Source organism: Salmo trutta, chromosome 16 (genome assembly GCF_901001165.1).
Source record: "Salmo trutta chromosome 16, fSalTru1.1, whole genome shotgun sequence".
NCBI classification, from domain to species: domain Eukaryota; kingdom Metazoa; phylum Chordata; class Actinopteri; order Salmoniformes; family Salmonidae; genus Salmo; species Salmo trutta.
The window spans coordinates 32,301,854-32,323,037 of NC_042972.1; the positions used below are offsets into that span (position 1 = coordinate 32,301,854).

A 21,184-nucleotide genomic window follows, 5' to 3' on the forward strand; every position below is an offset into this window, starting at 1 on the left:
GTAGAATAGGAAACGATGTGAATTATATTATGCTTATTTTATAAAGTTAAAGAGAGCTAACTATTAAGACCAGCTTTACTGACTGAACCATTGTAAACTACATGACATTTGCCACATCATACATGAGCAACTTTCAGGTCAGCCAACAAAACAACGAGGGGGTGGCGTCTGCGATAACTGGGGAGTAACATGAGACAAAAAAGATAGGCTGTCACTACTGTCACTGGGAAAATGTGGTTGAAACAAAGAAGCACAAATATTTCCTGCTTTTCACTCAGGCTTCTCAGCAGACCACAATGATGGGAATTCAGGTGAGATCTTTAGGTCCTCAGTCTGTGTGTAAGAGAAGATGGAAGCATCTGTTCCCAAGATATAGAGGCCAGGCTCTACATGGTCTCTGAACCACTGTGCTCTCTCTCCTCTATCCATCATCACTGTAACATGGTCTTATCCAGTGGTATAGCGAAGGGAAAAACGCACACAAACGACGCTCACGCAACTTTTTTGTTTACATTTTTATTTTTTTAAATTGAACCTTTATTTAACTAGGCAAGTCAGTTAAGAACAAATTCTTATTTACAATGACAGCCTACCCCGGCCAAATTCTGACGACACTGGGTCAATTGTGAGCCGCCCTATGGTACTCCCAATCACGTCCGGATGTGATACAGCCTGTAATCGAACCTTGGGACTGTAGTGACGCTTCTTGCACTGAGATGCAGTGCCTTACACCGCTGCGACGATCTCAGAAAAATGCATTGAAAATATAGTGAGCAATACTTTCCCCGTGAACGGAGATCAGCTTTTACGCACCATTTATTTTTTTACACTACATCAAAGGTCTCATCCTATAGCTGCTGCTGCAGAGGTCAGATCTGAACCATCTTCTTGTGGGGGTCAAAGACGTATCTCTTGAATCTGAGGTTGATGCAGATTGGCTGAGAGTCTGTCTTGGCATCATCCTCTTTGGCTGGTTCCCCCTTAGCCCCACCCTTAACTCGCTTCTTGACAGAGGAGGAGAGGAGCTGCTTAGTCTCTAGACTGAGACCCTCTGAAGAGAAGAGAGAGGGAATAGGGAAGAGAGAGAGGGAGAGATATAGAGAGAGATAATTCATATTAGCATTAGAATTGCTGTTAGTTTATACAAGTCATATTTCCCCCCTTGAAAAAAAAGTCTTCCAATATCGTTTGTTTATTGGATAGGACAGAGGAATTAAATATGTATACATTACCAGTCAAATGTTTGAACACCTAATTCAAGGGTTTTAATTTATTTTTACTATTTTCTGCATTGTAGGATAATAGTGAAGACATCAAAACTATGAAATAACACATATGGAATCATGTAGTAACCAAAAACGTGTTAAACAAATAAAAATATGTTCGATTTTAGATTCTTCAAAGAGGCCACCCTTTGCCTTGATGACATCTTTACACACACTTGGAATTCTCTCAACCAGCTTCACCTGGAATGCTTTTCCAACAGTCTCGAAGGAGTTCCCACACATGCTGAGCAATTGTTGGCTGCTTTTCCACTCTAAGGTCCAATTTATCCCAAACCATATCAATTGGGTTGAGGTCAGGTCATTTGATGCAGCACTCCATCACTCTCCTTATTGGTCAAATAGCCCTTACACAGCCTGGAGGTGTGTTGGGTCATTGTCCTGTTGAAAAACAAATGATAGTTCTACTAGCCGCAAACCAGATGGGATGGTGTATTACTACAGAATGCTTTGGTAGACATGCTGGTTAAGTGTGCCTTGAATTCTAAATAAAATCACAGACAGCGTCACTAGCAAAGCACCCCCACATCATCACACCTCCTCCTCCATGCCTCACGGTGGGTACCACACATGCGGAGATCATCCGTTCACCTACTCTGCGTCTCATAAAGACACGGCGGTTAGAACCAAAAATCACAAAGTTGGAATCATCAGACCAAAGGACAGATTTCCACCGGTCTAATGTCCATTGCTTTTGTTTCTTGGCCCAAGCAAGTCTCTTCTTCTTATTGGTGTCCTTTAGTAGTGGTTTCTTTGCAGCAGTTTGAACATGAAGGCCTGATTCACACAGTCTCCTGTGAACAGTTGATGTTGATGTGTCTGTTACTTGAACTCTTTGAAGCATTTATTTGGGCTGCAATTTCTGAGGCTGGTAACTAATGAACTTATGCTCTGCAGCAGAGGTAACTCTGGGTCTTCCTTTCCTGTGGTGGTCCTCATGAGAGCGAGTTTCATCATAGCGCTTAATGGTTTTTGCAACTGCACTTGAAGAAACTTTCAAAGTTCTTGACATTTTCCGTATTGAATGACCTTCATGTCTTAAAGTAATGGTGGTCTGTCATTTCTCTTTGCTTATTTGAGCTATTCTTGCCATAATATAGACTTGGTCTTTGACCAAATAGGGATATCTTCTGTATATTCCCCCACCTTGTCACAACACAACTGATTGTCTCAAACGCATTAAGGAAAGAAATTCCACAAATTGACTTTTAAGAAGGCACACCCGTTAAATTGAAATGCATTCCAGGGGACTACCTCATGAAGCTGGTTGTGAGAATGCCAAGAGTGGGCAAAGCTGTCATGAAGGCAAAGGGTGGCTACTTTGAAGAATCTGAAATATGTTGTTTTGTTTAACACCTTTTTGGTTACTACATGATTCCATGTGTTATTTCATAGTTTCATAGTCTTCAATATTATTCTACAATGAAGAAAATAGTAAAAATAAAGAAAAATCCTGGAATGAGGTAGTATGTACGTGAATGTATAGTTAAAGTAACTATGCATATATATTTTATTCACTGCTTAAGCACACTCCGCCAACCCTGATGTTCTAGCCGTATCTGAAACCTGGCTTCGGAAGGCCACCAAAAATTCAGAAATTGCCATCCCCAACTACAACATTTTCCGTCAAGATAGAACTGTCAAAGGGGGCGGAGTTGCAATCTACTGCAGAGATAGCCTGCAGAGTTCTGTCATACTATCCAGGTCTGTGCCCAAACAATTCGAGCTTCTACTTTTAAAAATCCACCTTTCCAGAAATAAGTCTCTCACTGTTGCCGCTTGTTATAGACCCCCCTCAGCCCCCAGCTGTGCCCTGGACACCATATGTGAATTGATTGCTCCCCAGCCATCTTCAGAGTTCGTACTGTTAGGTGACCTAAACTGGGATATGTTTAGCACCTCGGACGTCCTACAATCTAAGCTAAATGCCCTCAATCTCACACAAATGATCATGGAACCTACCAGGTACAACCCTAAATCAGTAAACATGGGCACCCTCATAGATATCATCCTGACCAACTTGCCCTCTAAACGCACCTCTGCTGTCTTCAACCAGGATCTCTGCGATCACTGCCTCATTGCCTGCATCCGTCAAGACCACCCCTCATCACTGTCAAAAGCTCCCTAAAACACTTCAGAGAGCAGGCCTTTCTAATCGACCTGGCCCGGGTATCCTGGAAGGATATTGACCTCATCCCGTCAGTAGAGAATGCCTGGTTGTTCTTTAAAAGTGCTTTCCTCACCATCTTAAATAAGCATGCCCCATTCAAAAAATGTAGAACTAAGAACAGATATAGCCCTTGGTTCACTCCAAACTTGACTGCCCTTGACGAGCAGAAAACATCCTGTGGCGTACTGCATTAGCATCGAATAGCCCCCGCGATATGCAACTTTTCAGGGAAGTCAGGAACCAATATACACAGTCAGTTAGCTTTCCTAAGGCCAGCTTTTTCCAAACACAAATGTGCATCCTGTAGCACTAATTCCAAAACGTTTTGGGACACCGTAAAGTCCATGGAGAATAAGACCACATCCTCTCAGCTGCCCACAGGCTAGGAAATACTGTCACCACCGATAAATCTACAATAATTTCAATAACAATTTTTCCCCTACCAACAGCTCTGCACCCCCTGCAGCAACTTGCCAAAGTCCCACCCCCCCTTCTCCTTCACCCAAATCCAGATACCTGATGTTCTGAAAGAGCTGCAAAATCTGGATCCCTACAAATCAGCTGGGCTAGATAATCTGGACCCTCTCTTCTAAAATGATCCGCCAAAATTGTTGCAACCCCTATTACTAGCCTGTTCAACCTTTCTTTCGTATCGTCTGAGATCCCCAAAGATTGGAAAGCTGCCGCGGTCATCCCCCTCTTCAAAGGGGGAGACACTCTAGACCCAAACTGTTACAGACCTATATCCATCCTGCCCTGCCTTTCTAAAGTCTTCGAAAGCCAAGTTAACAAACAGATCACCGACCATTTAGAATGCCACCATACCTTCTCTACTATAAAATCTGGTTTCAGAGCTGGTCATGGGTGCACCTTAGCCACTCTCAAGGTTCTAAACGATACCATAACCGCAATAGATAAAACAAAGTACTGTGCAGCCGTTTTCGTCGACCTGGCCAAGGCTTTCGACTCTGTCAATCACCACATTCTTATCGGCAGACTCAACAGCCTTGGTTTCTCAAATGACTGCTTCACCTGATTCACCAACTACTTCTCAGATAGAGTTCAGTGTGTCTAATCAGAGGGCCTGTTGTCCGGACCTCTGGCAGTCTCTATGGGGGTGCCACAGGGTTCAATTCTTGGGCCTACTCTTTTCTCTGTATATATCAATGATATCGCTCTTGCTGCTGGTGATTCTCTGATCCACCTCTACGCAGACGACACCATTCTGTATACATCTGGCCCTTCCTTGGACACTGTGTTAACAAACCTCCAAACGAGTTTCAATGCCATACAACACTCTTTCCCTGGACTCCAACTGCTCTTAAATGCTAGTAAAACTAAATGCATGCTCTTCAACCGATTGCTGCCCGCACCTGCCCGCCCGCCTAGCATCACTACTCTGGACGGTTCTGACTTGTGGACAACTACAAATGCCTAGATGTCTGGTTAGACTGTAAACTCTCCTTCCAGACTCACATTAAGCATCTCCAATCCAAAATTAAATCTAGAATCGGCTTCCTATTTCGCAACAAAGCCTCCTTCACTCATGCTGCCAAACATACCCTCGTAAAACTGACTATCCTAATGATCCTTGACTTCGGCGATGTAATTTACAAAATAGCCTTCAACTCTCTGCCATCCGTTTTGTCACCAAAGCCCCATAAACTACACACCACTGTGACCTGTATGCTCTCGTTGGCTGGCCCTCGCTACATATTCGGCGCCAAACCCACTGGCTCCAGGTCATCTATCAGTCTTTGTTACTTAAAGCTCGGCCTTATCTCAGCTCATTGGTCTCCATAGCAACACCCACCCGTAGCACGCGCTCCAGCAGGTATATTTCACTGGTCATCCTCAAAACCAACACGTCCTTTTGCCGCCTTTCCTTCCAGTTCTCTGCCGCCAGTGACTGGAACGAATTGCAAAAATTACTGAAGCTGGAGACTTATATCTCCCTCACTAACTTTAAGCATCAGCTGTCAGAGCAGTTTACTGATCACTGTACACAGCCCATCTGTAAATAGCACACCCAACTACCTCATCCCCATATTGTTATTTATTTTTGCTCTTTTGCACCCCAGTATCTCTACTTGCACATCATCATCTGCACGTCCATCACTCCAGTGTTAATGCTAAATTGTAATTATTTTGCCACTATGGCCTATTTATTGCCTTACCTCCCTAACCTTACTATATTTGCACACACTGTACATATATTTTTCTATTTTGTTTTTGACTGTACATTTGTTTATCCTATGTGTAACTCTGTTGTTAGTGTCACACTGCTTTGCTTTATCTTGGTCAGGTCTCAGTTGTAAATGAGAACTTTTTCTCAACTGGCCTACCTGGTTAAATAAAAGGTAAAATAAAAATTATATATATAAAAAAAAACATCTGTGGCATTGTGTTGTGTGAGAAGTGCACATTTTAGGGTGGCCTTATGGTCCCCAGCACAAGGTGCACCTGTGTAATGATTATGCTGTTTAATCAGTTTCTTGATAATCCATCCACCTGACAGGTGTGGCATATCTTGGCTAAGGAGAAATTCTCACCAACAGGGATGTAAACAAATTTGTGCACAAAAATGACAGAAATAAGCATTCTATGTGTATGGAATATTTCTGGAACCTTTTATTTCAGCTCATGACACATGGGACTAACACTTTACATGTTGCGTTTATATTTTTGTTCAGTGTAGGAAGGTGTTCCTAATATTTGGTATACTCGGTGTATGTGATCTGGAGGCAGCAGCTTAGACCGCTAGATCACTCTAGGGCACACAAGTCACTTTTAAAAACCTCCACACCACTAGTCCCATTCTTACTGCTCTATAGTGGTGACTCAGGGTCAACAGTACACCTGCCCTTTACACTGACGATGACAAAGATAGGAGATGAGAGAGAGAACAGATAGTTATACTCTCTCTGCTCTACTTAAAGAGTGACAATGCTGGAGCCACTGTGGTCTGCTGAACCTGAACAGGATGGCCAACCTCAGCCTCCTGATCCTGCTGCTGATAGAGCGGAGACAAGGGTCATAGTCCTGCCTCACGGTCCTATTCCATGGTCATGTTTCATATGACATTTACACTCCATATTGGGCATCCAATCACACATGCAACCATGTCCCACCAGTCATTGTCTCCTTAACTAATTAAGCAGTTGTGGTCTTGTCTCACGGTTCCCGTTTCACACTCAAGGTCGTGAAAGAACCTTGACTCTGTCTCTCTGTCAGGGTTCTGTGTGGCGGTTCTGTTCTGGCTGACATTTATGCTGATGTCTGACAGTCCTCAGGCGACTGGGCACGTGCTGTGGATTCCTCTGGGGCATCTCTTCCTGTGTGTGTGTGTGTGTGTGTGTGTGCGTTTGACATGTTTGTTTGCTTGTTGTTCCACTCACGTAGAGGTGAGAAATGTTCCCTGAGCAAACCGTCGCACTGGCTGACCTCATCTACCCGCATCACATGGCGCCACCGAGGAGGTTGTTATGGTTACAGGCCAGGCAGAATGAATCTCTGATCTACAGAACTCACTTGGCCTTAGCTCACACCTCTCACACACACAAATTAATCAGTGTGATGTAATTTCAAATAAAATCCTTTATTTTTTGTTGTAAATGGAGTCAGCACACACACACACCCACACACACCCTTATTCAGCATAATTACAACAGACACTGAATTATCCTCCTAAAGCTGTCACCACAAACATAGAACAAGTTGTTTTTTGCATTAAACAAGATAATGAACATGTATTTTATCGTCTTAATTACAGGCTGACATATCACATAGACAAAGTAGAGGTCCGATGTATATATGAACTCACTACTGTAAGTCGCTCTGAATAAGACCGTCTGCTAAATGACTCAAATGTAAAATGTGACCTGAATACCCGAGAGGGTCTGGATTCATAAATCAAACTTTTCCCTCGGGTCCAGGTTGGGTCCTGTTTGATTGTCCTTGGGTCTATGCAACTACAGCTGATAGAGTCGAGAGGACCCATAGCCAACATATACTGCTCAAAAAAATAAAGGGAACACTTAAACAACACATCCTAGATCTGAATGAAAGAAATAATCTTATTAAATACTTTTTTCTTTACATAGTTGAATGTGCTGACAACAAAATCACACAAAAATAATCAATGGAAATCCAATTTATCAACCCATGGAGGTCTGGATTTGGAGTCACACTCAAAATTAAAGTGGAAAACCACACTACAGGCTGATCCAACTTTGATGTAATGTCCTTAAAACAAGTCAAAATGAGGCTCAGTAGTGTGTGTGGCCTCCACGTGCCTGTATGACCTCCCTACAACGCCTGGGCATGCTCCTGATGAGGTGGCGGATGGTCTCCTGAGGGATCTCCTCCCAGACCTGGACTAAAGCATCCGCCAACTCCTGGACAGTCTGTGGTGCAACGTGGCGTTGGTGGATGGAGCGAGACATGATGTCCCAGATGTGCTCAATTGGATTCAGGTCTGGGGAACGGGCAGGCCAGTCCATAGCATCAATGCCTTCCTCTTGCAGGAACTGCTGACACACTCCAGCCACATGAGGTCTAGCATTGTCTTGCATTAGGATGAACCCAGGGCCAACAACACCAGCATATGGTCTCACAAGGGGTCTGAGGATCTCATCTCTGTACCTAATGGCAGTCAGGCTACCTCTGGCGAGCACATGGACGGCTGTGCGGCCCCCCAAAGAAATGCCACCCCACACCATGACTGACCCACCGCCAAACCGGTCATGCTGGAGGATGTTGCAGGCAGCAGAACGTTCTCCACGGCGTCTCCAGACTCTGTCACGTCTGTCACGTGCTCAGTGTGAACCTGCTTTCATCTGTGAAGAGCACAGGGCGCCAGTGGCGAATTTGCCAATCTTGGTGTTCTCTGGCAAATGCCAAACGTCCTGCATGGGGTTGGGCTGTAAGCACAACCCCCACCTGTGGACGTCGGGCCCTCATACCACCCTCATGGAGTCTGTTTCTGACCGTTTGAGCAGACACATGCACATTTGTGGCTTGCTGGAGGTCATTTTGCAGGGCTCTGGCAGTGCTCCTTCTGCTCCTCCTTGCACAAAGGCGGAGGTAGCGGTCCTGCTGCTGGGTTGTTGCCCTCCTACGGCCCCCTCCACGTCTCCTGATGTACTGGCCTGTCTCCTGGTAGTGCCTCCATGCTCTGGACACTACGCTGACAGACACAGCAAACCTTCTTGCCACAGCTCGCATTGATGTGCCATCCTGGATGAGCTGCACTACCTGAGCCACTTGTGTGGGTTGTAGACGCCGTCTCATGCTACCACTAGAGTGAAAGCACCGCCAGCATTCAAAAGTGACCAAAACATCAGCCAGGAAGCATAGGAGAAGTGGTCTGTGGTCCCCACCTGCAGAACCACTCCTTTATTGGGGGTGTCTTGCTAATTGCCTATAATTTCGACCTGTTGTCTATTCCATTTGCACAACAGCATGTGAAATGTATTGTCAATCAGTGTTGCTTCCTAAGTGGACAGTTTGATTTCACAGAAGTGTGATTGACTTGGAGTTACATTGTGTTGTTTAAGTGTTCCCTTTATTTTTTTGAGCAGTGTATAAAGACCTATTTGTTAACCAGAAGATCAACTTGGTTGATAAACATATTTTTATCATCACTCGGTCCAATCGGGTACAGGCCGGATCTAGGTCTGGATGTCATCAGACCTGAACCCGAAAGGACCCGATGGTCCGTTCAGGTACCTCCTTTCTTTTTAAATCGGGTCCGATGGTCCTCGGGTCCAACTTTTTAGACCGGAGAAGACCTATACTTCAAAGCCTAAATGACAGCTGTCCCCCTCCTCTGCTCCATTCCCTCAATCTCTCCTCCTCTATAATAGCCATCTAGTGCCAGGCTGGTGGCCCTAAGGGGCTTGCAGGGGATAAGTTTGGGGTCAGGGCAGGTTGCGGTGGGGAATTGGACAGTAGTGTGTGTGAAGGGGGAGGTTGTGAGGGGTCTGGAGGGCCTTCAAAGACTCACTCAAATCTAACTAGCCCTCTTTTCCTTTCTCTCCCTCACTTTCTCCATTTTGAATCATGTGCCCTGAAGGGGCGAAAAACAATGAGAGAAAGGGAGCACACAGAAGCACACCCAGAGTAGCGAGAGGTCAGAAGAACACACAGAGGGCAAACTATGAGAGTGAATGATCAATGAGCATGCTGAATGTCTTAAGTGACTAGCCAGGTATGTCAGTGTATATATATAAGAGCATGTTTGTGAGTGTGTACGCCCGTGTGAGTGAGTTGAGAGGAAGTAGGTATGGTTCTCTTTCTAAATGTTTTTGTTTTCTCTTCCCACCAGGCCCAGTGTGGAGCCTATCTGTGGGTCGGAGGTGAGTGGAGCGACAGAAGGTAAAATAAACAGGGTGCAGACTACCCCGGAACCAGAGCTACCCCCAGAGGAATCCTGGAGAGGGATTCCCAGCACACCACATCCTGATCCTGACAACGAACGGACCACGGACAACCCCGGGAAGGAAAGACAGAGCATAATGAACGGAGGCCATGTGCAGTACTGCTGAGTGTCAACGAAGGGTGGTGGTGTTTCAACATGTACAAACAGCAGGAGATTCATAGAAAATGGCTGATATCGGTTGGTCAGATGTGATCATACGCTGCTTTAAACCGATCAGCGGCGAGGTCTGTTTAATCATTAACACATTCATACAGGCCCATCCCTACGTACCTGGCACCCGAATCTTAAACTTCCCGCTCTGTCCGAAGCCGCCCTCGATGACCCCCGCCTCGCCGGTCGACAGCGTGACCTTTAACCCCACAAACAACTGCAGGTTGGTCTCCTTCTTGAACAGGTTTCGGCCAATCACAGTGTAGTCGTCTGTCACCTGACCAGAAGAAGGAGGAGACTTGAGAGGCACCAATGACAGATACAACAAAATATAATTGTAATATTATCATTAAATGAGCAGCTTCCTGTAACAAATACAAGCAAATACCCTACAAATAATACCATTATTAACTAACGTTCCAGCATATCCCTTAATGATTTGAGGCAGACAGTATAAGAGAGGTCAGTGTGTTTGTTTTTCATGTTCCGCTCTGATCTAACACACACACACACACACTGCTGCATGATCTCGTGTGTTGCCATGCTGCCACTCTGTCGCCATAGTGACTGGTGGGGGGGTGGCTGACCCCACCATGACACTGTTTTGTCCCGTCCCAACCCAACGCTGGCATGAGCCACATTCCCCTAGGACTGCCGTCTGTCTGTCCTCTCATTCCTCTTCGCATTTTTCTTCTGTTTTGTATCTGTCCATCACGGAGACTCTCTCACCCGTCACTGATCCGATAAAGGGAGGGCACCGCTCCTTCCCTCGCTCACTCTGACGTTCGGTTCTGACTGTTGCGTCACCGCTGATAAGCTACAGATTTTTAAAATTATACTCTTATTTTAAATGCATGTTCTGTTCTTGAGCTGTTCTGTTTATTTTTGTTCTGTATTAGGTCATGTTTTGTGTGGACCCAGGAAGAGTAGCTGCTGCATTTACAACTGCTAACGGGGATCCTAATAAAATAACTCTAACTCAGTGACTAAGGGATGACAAAGTCATATCTCAAACGCAGATATTTGTCCTCTTAGAAAACATTCTAACAATTAGGACTTCCTCATTCTGGGAGGGGAACCCACGTCACAAGACCTGAGTCTGACCTCACAGGGAGAGGATCAACGACCTATGTGTAACAGCCTAACAGCAGTAAAACTTGTCCACACACTTGACCTCTGAACTGTGAGTGATCCTGAGAGAGGGTGTACACACAGACACGCTGCTGGCTGCAGACAACACTGAAACAGACAGACAGGCAGGAGCAACGAGGCAGATAAGACTCTTATGAGTCAAAAGGGGAAGACAAACTGAGGAACAACAGAAGAGCCAGAGAAAATGTGATGAATTAAATGACAAAATAAGTAATTGAAGATATTACAAGAGCGAGATGGAGCCAGGGAGAAAGACAGTAAAGGTGAGAGATGGAAAAGCATAATGGATTGAGGACTCAGAGAGAAAGAGAGATGAGAGCGAGAGAGCAGGGGCCAGAGTGAGGGCTGGGGGGAATGCAGAGAGCCATGTGGATGTAGGTATATTCCTGTGCCACTCAGGTACAAACAGCACCAGTCTGGCTGTTGCCGCTGGCGTCAGGGGGACACACGCCTGTGTCACAGCCCAGCACACGCAAAGTCCCTGCATTCTTCTCCACGTCACATCGCCGGGACTCTGTGTGTGTGTGTGTGTGTGTGTGTGTCTCCACAATGAGAAACAGCCAAACAAGGACCAGAAGACAGGAAGGAGAGGGGGTTAGAGGAACAAGGACCAGAAGACAGGAAGGAGAGGGGGTTAGAGGAACAAGGACCAGAAGACAGGAAGGAGAGGGGGTTAGAGGAACAAGGACCAGAAGACAGGAAGGAGAGGGGGTTAGAGGAACAAGGACCAGAAGACAGGAAGGAGAGGGGGAGGGGGGGGGGCAGAGGAACAAGGACAGAGAGCCAATAGGGCTGGGCGATATATCGATATAAAAAATATATCGATATATATTTTAAATGTGATATGAAATTAGACCATTTCGCATATATCGATATAGTTCAAATTTGCGCTTTGATCCTCGCTCCAAGCAAGCTGCAGACCCGGAGCTCTCTGCGCTGCTCCCCGCGCCTCCTCTTTCATGCACAGAGGGCGGAGGGGCAGGAACAGACACTTCAACAAACATGGAGGAAGCAACAGCGTCTGCGGAGCGTTTTGAGGAGGAATTGGTTAGTAAAAGAAAAAGCATTGGCTCAGTAATTTGGAGATGGTTCGGATTCAAAGTATCAGATGAGCAACAAAATCACGTTATATGTAGGCAGTGCCATAAAAAAGTTCCAGCCAGGGGTGGAAGCACTACAAATCTTTTTCACCACCTAAAACAGTGGCACAAACTGCAATACGAAGAGTGTGTGAAACTGCGCGTTGCAGAAGCCCCAGCCGCAAGCCGTCGACAACCCGACAAAGCTCCAGTCCCGAAACAAAGCTCACTGCAAACTTCATTTTCCCGCAGTGTGCCTAATGTCTACCTCAAGACAGCATTACTGTTTATCAAAGTAAAAAAAGAGGGGGAAATGTTTATTGAGTTGATAGTCTTCTTGTGCAACTGGTTGAGGCTGTTCAGATAAGAAATGTAGTTAACAAAAAGCAAATGGTAATCTAAGGCTGATCTTTAAAAAACATTTTCTCAAACTGAGCACTTTATTTTGTTCTTTATTTATATATAATTGCTGCCCTTACTAGGGTTTGTCATATTTTATTATTTTGTAATGTTCGTTATTTGCATCTGTGGATTTGTTAGAAAGGAGAAGAAATCTGTAATTTGATTTTAATAAGCCATTTAAAGTTGTCAAACTAAAAAAAAGTTTACTTTTCTCATAAATATATAATATTTATTTCAGAAAAAGATAGGCCTATTTTATTTTATAGGCTATTTTTGTTTAAGATATTTTTTATTTATTTAAATGTGCACCTTATGGAGCTGATTTCAGAAAAGGTACTCCTGTTGTTATACAGTGTTTATGTTTACATGTTTAAATGTGCACCTTATGGAGCTTTGATTTCAGAAAAGGTACTCCTGTTGTTATACAGTGTTTATGTTTACATGTTATTGTTATGTGAACAGCTGAGCATTTAATCTGAACCAGGTGAAGAGCCCTGTTTATTATTTATTCATTTGATTTTTCAACTGTTCACTGAAATAGCCGGTTTCAATAAAACTACTTGAGACATGTCATATCTGGCTTTGACTGAACATTTGCTCTCACTTTGCGGAAAAAATACCGGGATATATATCTTATATCGATATTAAGCCTAAATATATCGGGATATGACTTTTGGTCCATATCGCCCAGCCCTAAGAGCCAAGCAGGAAGACTGATGGGAGTCGGGTGTGTGTGTTCAGACTATTAGAGGAGTGAGGGGGTGGAAGATGTGTCTGTGTGTGGCAGTGGGTCCACTCACCCTCTCCACCTGTCCCTCCTTGTGTTTGGTCTTGTAGATACGTAGTCTGGGTAGTGTAGTCTCAGAGTAGCTCTTCTCTTCAAAACCCTCCAGCAGACGCCCCTGGAACGCCAGTCGGCAAGCGTTGGCGTGAATGTCTGTGTCCAGCTTGGAGCCAATCACCAGGCAGAGAGTGGGACATGTGACTGGACGCTCAAACTCCAGCAGCGCCCACTGCTCCGGGTCTTGCCCCGCCCCTCCGGCCTGCCGTTGGCCAATCACATACTCATCCTGGTGGAAGTACTCCCGGTCAAAGGAGAAGGGTGTGTCCAGGGGTCTACAGTCTGGCTCAGAGGCGTGGGGGTCTAAGGTGGGTAGCTGGGGGTCCGTGGTGGAGGTCTGGTGGATCTCTCCAGGCGGCAGACCGAAGAAGGTGACCCTGGCCATGACAGTCTCATGTCCCACGGTGATGTGGAACTTGGCGCGGGTGGCCAGGGAACCCTTGAAGTAGCCAATCTTTCTGACAGAGATGAGGGCTGCGTGGAGGGTGTGTAGGGAACCAGGGGTACACACCACCCCCCTTTCTAGCAGTTTAGGGTCAAATTGGGTCACACACACGCCCACCCGGTCACCCTGCATGGCCCCGGCCACCGGCCGCCGGAACATCTGAACTGACTTCACTTTCTTGGTCACCTAGGGGTTAAAAGACAAACAAAGAGAGACTATCAAACTAACTCATCAGCTCTATTGATTGTTTGTGCAAGGTTAGGTATGCAATTGACAGATTATGAAGTATGAACATGTACAATATTACACTGAACAAAAATATAAAATGCAACAATTTCAATGATTTTACTGAGTTACAGATCATATAAGGAGTTCAGTCAATTGAAATACATTTATTAGGCCCTAATCTATGGATTTCACATGACTGGGAATACAGATATACATCTGTTGGTCAAAGATACCTAAAAAAGGTAGGGGGGTGGATCAGAAAACCAGTCAGTATCTGGTGTCACCACCATTTACCTCACGCAGTGTGACATCTCCTAAGCATATAGTCTTCAATGGCTGTGCGAAGTTGATGGATATTGGCGGGAACTGGGACACATACACGTTGATCCAGAGCATCCCAAACATTTTACATTTACATTTTAGTCATTTAGCAGACGCTCTTATCCAGAGCGACTTACAGTAGTGAATGCATACATTTCATACAATTTCATACATTTTTTTTTTTTTTTCCTGTGCTGGCCCCCCGTGGGAATCGAACCCACAACCCTGGTGTTGCAAACACCATGCTCTACCAACTGAGCTACAGGGAAGGCTCAATGGGTGACATGTCTGGTGAGTATGCAGGCCATGGAAGAACGAGAACATTTTCAGCTTCCTGGAATTGTGTACAGATCCTTACGACATGGGGTCGTGCATTGTCATGCTGAAACATGAGGTGATGGCAGTGGATGAATGTCACAACAATGGGCCTCAGGATCTCGTCACGGTATCTCTGTGAATTCAAATGGCCATCGATAAAATGCAATTAGATTTGTTGCCCATACCCCCACCATGGTGCTCTCTGTACACAAAGCTGACATCAGCAAAACGCTCGCCCACACAAGCCTACACGCTGTCTGCCATCTGCCCAGTAAAGTGGAGCTTCCCTGAGATGGATTCTGACAGTTTGTGTAGAAATGATTTGGTTGTGCAAACCCACAGTTTCACCAGCTGTCCGGGTGGCTGATCTCAGATCTTCCCACAGGTGAAGAAGCCGGATGTGGAGGTCCTGGGCTGGCGTGGTTACACATGGTAGGCTTATGGTAGAGAAATTAACATTACATTTTCTGGCAACAGCTCTGGTGGCCATTCCTGCAGTCAGCATGCCAATTGCACGCTCCCTCAAAACTTGAGACATCTGTTGCATTGTGTGACAAAACTGCACATTTTAGAGTGGCCTTTTATTGTCCCAACACAAGGTGCACCTGTGTAATGACCGTGCTGTTTAATCAGCTTATTGATATGCCACACCTATTTTGGCAACAGAGAATGACAGAAATAAGCTTCCTGTGCGTATGGAATATTTCTGGGATCTTTTATTTCAGCTCATGACACATGGGACTAACACTTTACATGTTGCGTTTATATTTTTTGTTCAGTGTAGAACAGAATCATCTTTGAGTGTCGTTTTTATGTTGTGAGTGGGTGAGTATGGTCGGTGTGGCCTAACCACCATTTTTCTCTGACACTGAACGCTGAGACTACCTGCTGGTTTATCCAGGGTTCTGCCGCCACCCGGTGGAGGAGGTTATGATGACACCAGTTGATAGCAAGGTTTAATAAACTGGGCTGGTCTACAAGTGTGAGTGACTGCATCTGGTCTAAATTAGCCAGCTCCTGTACTGCCAATACCCCACCCCTCCTCCCCAGTCTACCCAAAAACACACAGACACATCCTCAGCCCCCATCCCTCCCTCTCTCCCCTTGCAGTCAACTTCTGAACTTCCCAAAAAATCTCTGTAGCTTTTATCTTCTACTCCAGCCATCCAGGTCATCTGAATCAGGGCTCTTCTACTACATCAATGATTCTCAATCTTTCTGGAAGCAGGGACTACCATCATGCTATAGTCTCTTTATAGGACCACATCAACTAAAATTACAACTAATTAAATTGGCTAATGCACTCTAATGTTCTGCAATGTCACAAAGAATGGTTTCTGGCCTATAGACATGGGGGATTGAGGTTGAGAACCACTGATCAAGACTTCTTTTAGTGGTCATGTACATCAGTGTTCTGTGGTAAGTGACCATACCTTGAGCGCAGGGATCTCCACAGTGTCGTTGACAGCCAGCGCCCCCTGTAGGATGGTTCCGGTCATGACAGTGCCCTGACCACGGATGGAGAAGCAGTGGTCCACAGCCATCAGCAGAGCTCCCCCCGGATCTCTGTGAGGGAGGTACGTCTGGCTCTTCAACAACTAGGACACACACACACATACACCAAAGTCAAAACTGCTCTCAACACATTGTAACGTCCTTGTAGGCATGAGTGTGATTCAGAGTCATACACACAGAGAGCCATATAGTAGTGTTGAGTGTGTATCCTGTGGTTTAATCAACACTTCCTGACAGTGTCTCTTGTGATTTAATTATAGGGCAGAACCCCTGACCTGACAGGGTCTGTCATACGTCTTTGTTCTGTAAGAGTGACCTTTTACTGAATCATACTGTATGTACCATTGAAGGCTTCTACACATCAGTCAGAATATTAAGCCAAACTGCTAAAAGCGCAGGCACGTCCTGGGGCACCAGTGTCTTTACCTCTAATAACTCAGGCACGTCCTGGGGCACCAGTGTGTCCAGGGTCTTTACCTCTAATAACTCAGGCACTTCCTGGGGCACCAGTGTGTCCAGGGTCTTTACCTCTAATAACTCAGGCACTTCCTGGGGCACCAGTGTGTCCAGGGTCTTTACCTCTATTAACTCAGGCACGTCCTGGGGCACCAGTGTGTCCAGGGTCTTTACCTCTATTAACTCAGGCACGTCCTGGGGCACCAGTGTGTCCAGGGTCTTTACCTCTATTAACTCAGGCACGTCCTGGGACACCAGTGTGTCCAGGGTCTTTACCTCTATTAACTCAGGCACTTCCTGGGACACCAGTGTGTCCAGGGTCTTTACCTCTATTAACTCAGGCACTTCCTGGGACACCAGTGTGTCCAGGGTCTTTACCTCTATTAACTCAGGCACTTCCTGGGGCACCAGTGTGTCCAGGGTCTTTACCTCTATTAACTCAGGCACTCCATGGGGCTCCTCTGTTTCAGGGGCCTCAGGACCCCCAGGCTTTGCTGACAAGGCAATCACAGGACAGTCTTTAAATCTATCCAACAGGAGATGAAACGAGGGTTAGAATTATTGTGTGTGTGTGTGTGTGTGTGTGTCATAGACATTAAAACCAAAAGACAGTGATAGCATTGATGTCATCCATGTATTCCTTTGGAAAACTCGCAATGGCGCATGAAGTTGGTAGTATTTGAATTTGAAGCACACCATTATTGCTGAATGGGGCTGAATGGCACCCCAGAAAATAGCTAAGGATCATAGTGAAAGTGGCAATAAGTAGCCATTTTCATCCTGCCTTAATGTCTATGGAACCTCCTAATAGCCTGCAGGCCATGATTGGTCTGTGTCAGCACCTGATCCTGTGTGACGACAAATGTAGTAGTCAGAATGGATCACTATTTAATTCAATTCACATTTTAGAGCATAACCAGCTGCCTAAACAAAATGTGTTTGGCAATACTGCCGATCGTAATTTACAGGCTTTCTAGGTCAGACCTGGGCCCATATCCACAAAGCATCCCAGAAACATTCTTAGAATCCTGTTAAAACCTGTTTAAAGACCCCAACTCAGAGTAGGTTTTAGGATAAGACAGTGCCCAGACAAAATCAACTCATAAAAGTTTCTTAGCTGGTAATCACAACAGTTGAGGTACCACAAAGGAAAGATGGTGATGACGCCCATTGACATGTTACAAATTGGGGAATAACCAATCCTGATGAGGCGTCGCCAGCTGTGAACTCTATAGCACGTGTTTCTTCAGACAACCACAGTGAATGTTCAAACGTTTCAATGGTAAAATGTTTTATATAAATGTTTTATACCATCACTTTGCCTACTCTTAATGATTGCTTAATATGTTGGCATGCATAAACTTTTTTAACCAATTCTGATGGTTGTTAAAAGCGGAATTTTGACAATTACCATTATATCAACACACTCGTCACTCCTGTTTAACATATCTAAATCGATTTGGCACAGTAGGCTTCAATGTCACTTGCTGATAATGTTGCATACAATGTTTGAAAGGTCTATCATTTTCATCAAACAATCAAAGTTAACATAAGCCCTAGATTCCTTCAATTTCCCAACTTATAGACATGCCCAATTAGACATATTTATTAGCCTAGTGGTTCTAATTATTTAGGCATATCATGTGTAATAGGCCTCATGTGAAATCATTGTGAAAGACGAGCATGAAGGTCTACATTATTTATAGATTTATCATATAGAAATATCAAAACATTCTTTCAACAACTCCAAAGCAGTTGCATGTGGTGCAGGAACCACTGACTCGCTGCACTTTTCTATTATCAAGACATCTGCTGGTAACTATTAACCGGTTAGGACAGCTTATGAGGTGTCCTAATCTGTCGACTTGGTATCTCTGTTGACTAAAGCCTTTCCTGCATAGCTTTTATTTTTACCCATAAGAGTAGGAGTAAAATGTCTCTATTCTCAGCACTTAGGACAAATGTTGTCCTCTGAAATGCATTGTGGATACAGGCCCAGAGCTTTTGGCACCGCTAGGTTGCTACATAGTAGCCGACCAGCAGAACTGGTGACTTCACGCTCCAGAAAGGACACTGGGGGCCTGGTGTGTGTGTTACCTGGTGTTCTCCAGTGTCTTGTGCAGTCTCTTGGTCATCTTGTCGATGGCGGTCTGTCTCTTGTTGGGTGGCAGCAGGTCAGTCTTGTTGAGAATGACCACCATGCAGGGGCAGGTCAGCTCTCCTATCAGCAGACACTCTGCTGTCTGGGTCTGGATCCCCTTCACCACATCTACCACCAGCATCATCAAGTCTATGATCTGAGCCCCTGAAACACACACACACACACACACACACACACACACACACACACACACACACATATGCTACATGGCTTGTCTATAATAAACACCCCAGTCCAAAACTACTTCAGTGAAATGATTGTGACCACTCAGCACTGCATGGTTACAGCTTATCTACACAGGGCCCATATGACCTGTCATAAGTTGAGCAACCAATGGAGAAACAGCAACAGACAACCAAGAATAATAACGAAGAGGGTGAGAGATGACGGAGGGTACAAAGGGTAAAGATGTAGATAAGGGAGAAGGGCTAGAGGGCTGAAATTAGAGCCCCAGCTCACTTGGTTGTCTTTCCTCTCCCTCTTTTCTTTCCTTCACTTTGGCAGTCTTTCTTTCCTGTGCTCCCCTATTTTCTCTGCCTCTCTTTGGCTTTCCTTCTATCCTGTGCTCTCCCCATTGGGGACAGGAGAGGAAGTTGATTACATACCCTGATCCCCACACCTTCCTTCCGCCCTAATCCACAGCATGTGCCATCCACAGGGACACACTGGATTTATATAGCCAACTACCAGCCATATACACTGACTCAGGCCACACTCCCACTGTGTGTGTGCTCTCCTTATCCTGCTTTCCTTCAGCTCCAATCTTCTTCTCCCACCAATGCACCTTCGCCTCTCAGCCCTGTCAAAGCAGTCTCCACTTACGGCATACATAGTAAATTCCTTACCTAGAAATAATAAAACAAAAATAATAAAAATGTGGATAAAGCCTACAAACACTCCTCAGGAGTGGAGAGAGAGAGAGGTCGTAGCAAGAAAGAGAGGGGGAATGACTAAGCAGGATTTAGCTGGGGCGTAAGGAAGTCACTTGTCCTCCTGGAGACTTCTACCCATTCCTCCTCTCTCTCTTCCTTGCCAAGCCACAGGCTAGTGGAGGGGCCAGTCAATCAGTGTGGGTTAACCATGTAATGGCTGCATTAAATGGTTGAGTCAAGAAATAATGTATATTTGTATCAGGTGTATGTGTACTCTTTATTCTGCAGTCCCAGTATGTTCCCATTTGCCATTATTGAAGCTGGCTGTCAAACTCATGGCTAGAGTACCAGGAGCTGTCAGACAGCTGACTGGACAGTTGAAATATGTCACTACATGTCATGTACAGTCATTTAGTGTGAGTGATGGGATCTCCACCGTTACACAGGTGTCAACACCTGAGCATTTGCTGTCTTGCTACTATGGTTAGGGTATCGATTTCTCTCTGCAGTAATATGATATTCTCCTCATTCACTTCTCTCACCCCCAATGATGGTGCGAATGAGGGACGCGTGTCCAGGACAGTCCACCAGCGTGAACTGCAGTTTGTCGTAGCCGTGGCCCCCGGGGTCCTCCCGCAGCTGCTCGGGGAGGTCCACGGTGAAGGAGGAGAAGCCGAGATCCAGGGTGATGCCTCTCTCTCGGGACTGGGGGTTCTTGTCAAAGGCAGCCGTCGACGCTGTGCTGCTGAGCACCCTGGCAAGCGACGTCTTTCCGCTGTCGACATGCCCAAGTACCCCCACATTAAAATTGAGAGTCTTCGGGTGGTTGTTGCTCGAGTCTGCCATGACTGGTAGCTAGTTATCTGCTCCTGTCGCAACCTCAGCAGCTAGCGTTACTGGCTGGGCCTTGAACTCTAGTTACGTTCAGTAAGTTAATGACACAACACAATTGACAACATTTACGATAAACTAATATTCAATAACCTCATTCATTAAACTCCTTGCGTTACAATTAATTAATATGTTTGATGAAATATAGGTAGCTAAACACAAATGTTAGCTGTCGAGCTACACAAAACTTTTCTTTCAACTTTTCTTCCTGCGTATCAGTAAAAACAGTCCTCTGGAAATAATGCCAGTGAGTAACGTTTTATTCCCTCTTGCAAGTAGAGGCTACAAAATCATGAGGTGGGAAGAAAATATCCGTCTAGAACTCAAAACTAATTACATTTATTAAGCAAACTTTTTGATAAGAGAGTGTTGGCGATGGAATGCGATCACAAAGGCAGGAATCAATCTCAAATGATGTACCAGTTTCCGTAAAGTCAAAGTGACGTGAACACAAGCGG

General features: G+C 45.2%; 1 protein-coding gene across 1 annotated transcript; it reads right to left on the reverse strand.

Moving 5' to 3' along the window:
* Window positions 1-770: 770 nt before the first annotated feature.
* LOC115150552 (eukaryotic elongation factor, selenocysteine-tRNA-specific) lies at window positions 771-21,124 on the reverse strand. Its single transcript, XM_029693972.1, has 7 exons — window positions 20,378-21,124; window positions 18,900-19,107; window positions 17,232-17,328; window positions 16,265-16,429; window positions 13,479-14,150; window positions 10,166-10,322; window positions 771-1,051 (listed from the first exon to the last, which is right to left on the reverse strand). Exons 1-7 carry the CDS (start codon window positions 20,679-20,681, stop codon window positions 870-872), a joined length of 1,785 nt encoding a protein of 594 aa, XP_029549832.1. The 5' UTR covers window positions 20,682-21,124; the 3' UTR covers window positions 771-869.
* Window positions 21,125-21,184: the final 60 nt, after the last annotated feature.

Coding starts and splice junctions, on each gene's coding strand:
- LOC115150552 (XM_029693972.1), bottom strand. CDS start 20,681: ATGGCAGACTCGAGCAACAACCACCCGAAGACTCTCAATTTTAATGTG. Junction 16,430..17,231: donor GAGTGCCTGAGTTAATAGAG/GTAAAGACCCTG, acceptor TGTGTGTCCTAG/TTGTTGAAGAGCCAGACGTA. Junction 1,052..10,165: donor GTTTAAGATTCGGGTGCCAG/GTACGTAGGGAT, acceptor TCTTCTCTTCAG/AGGGTCTCAGTCTAGAGACT.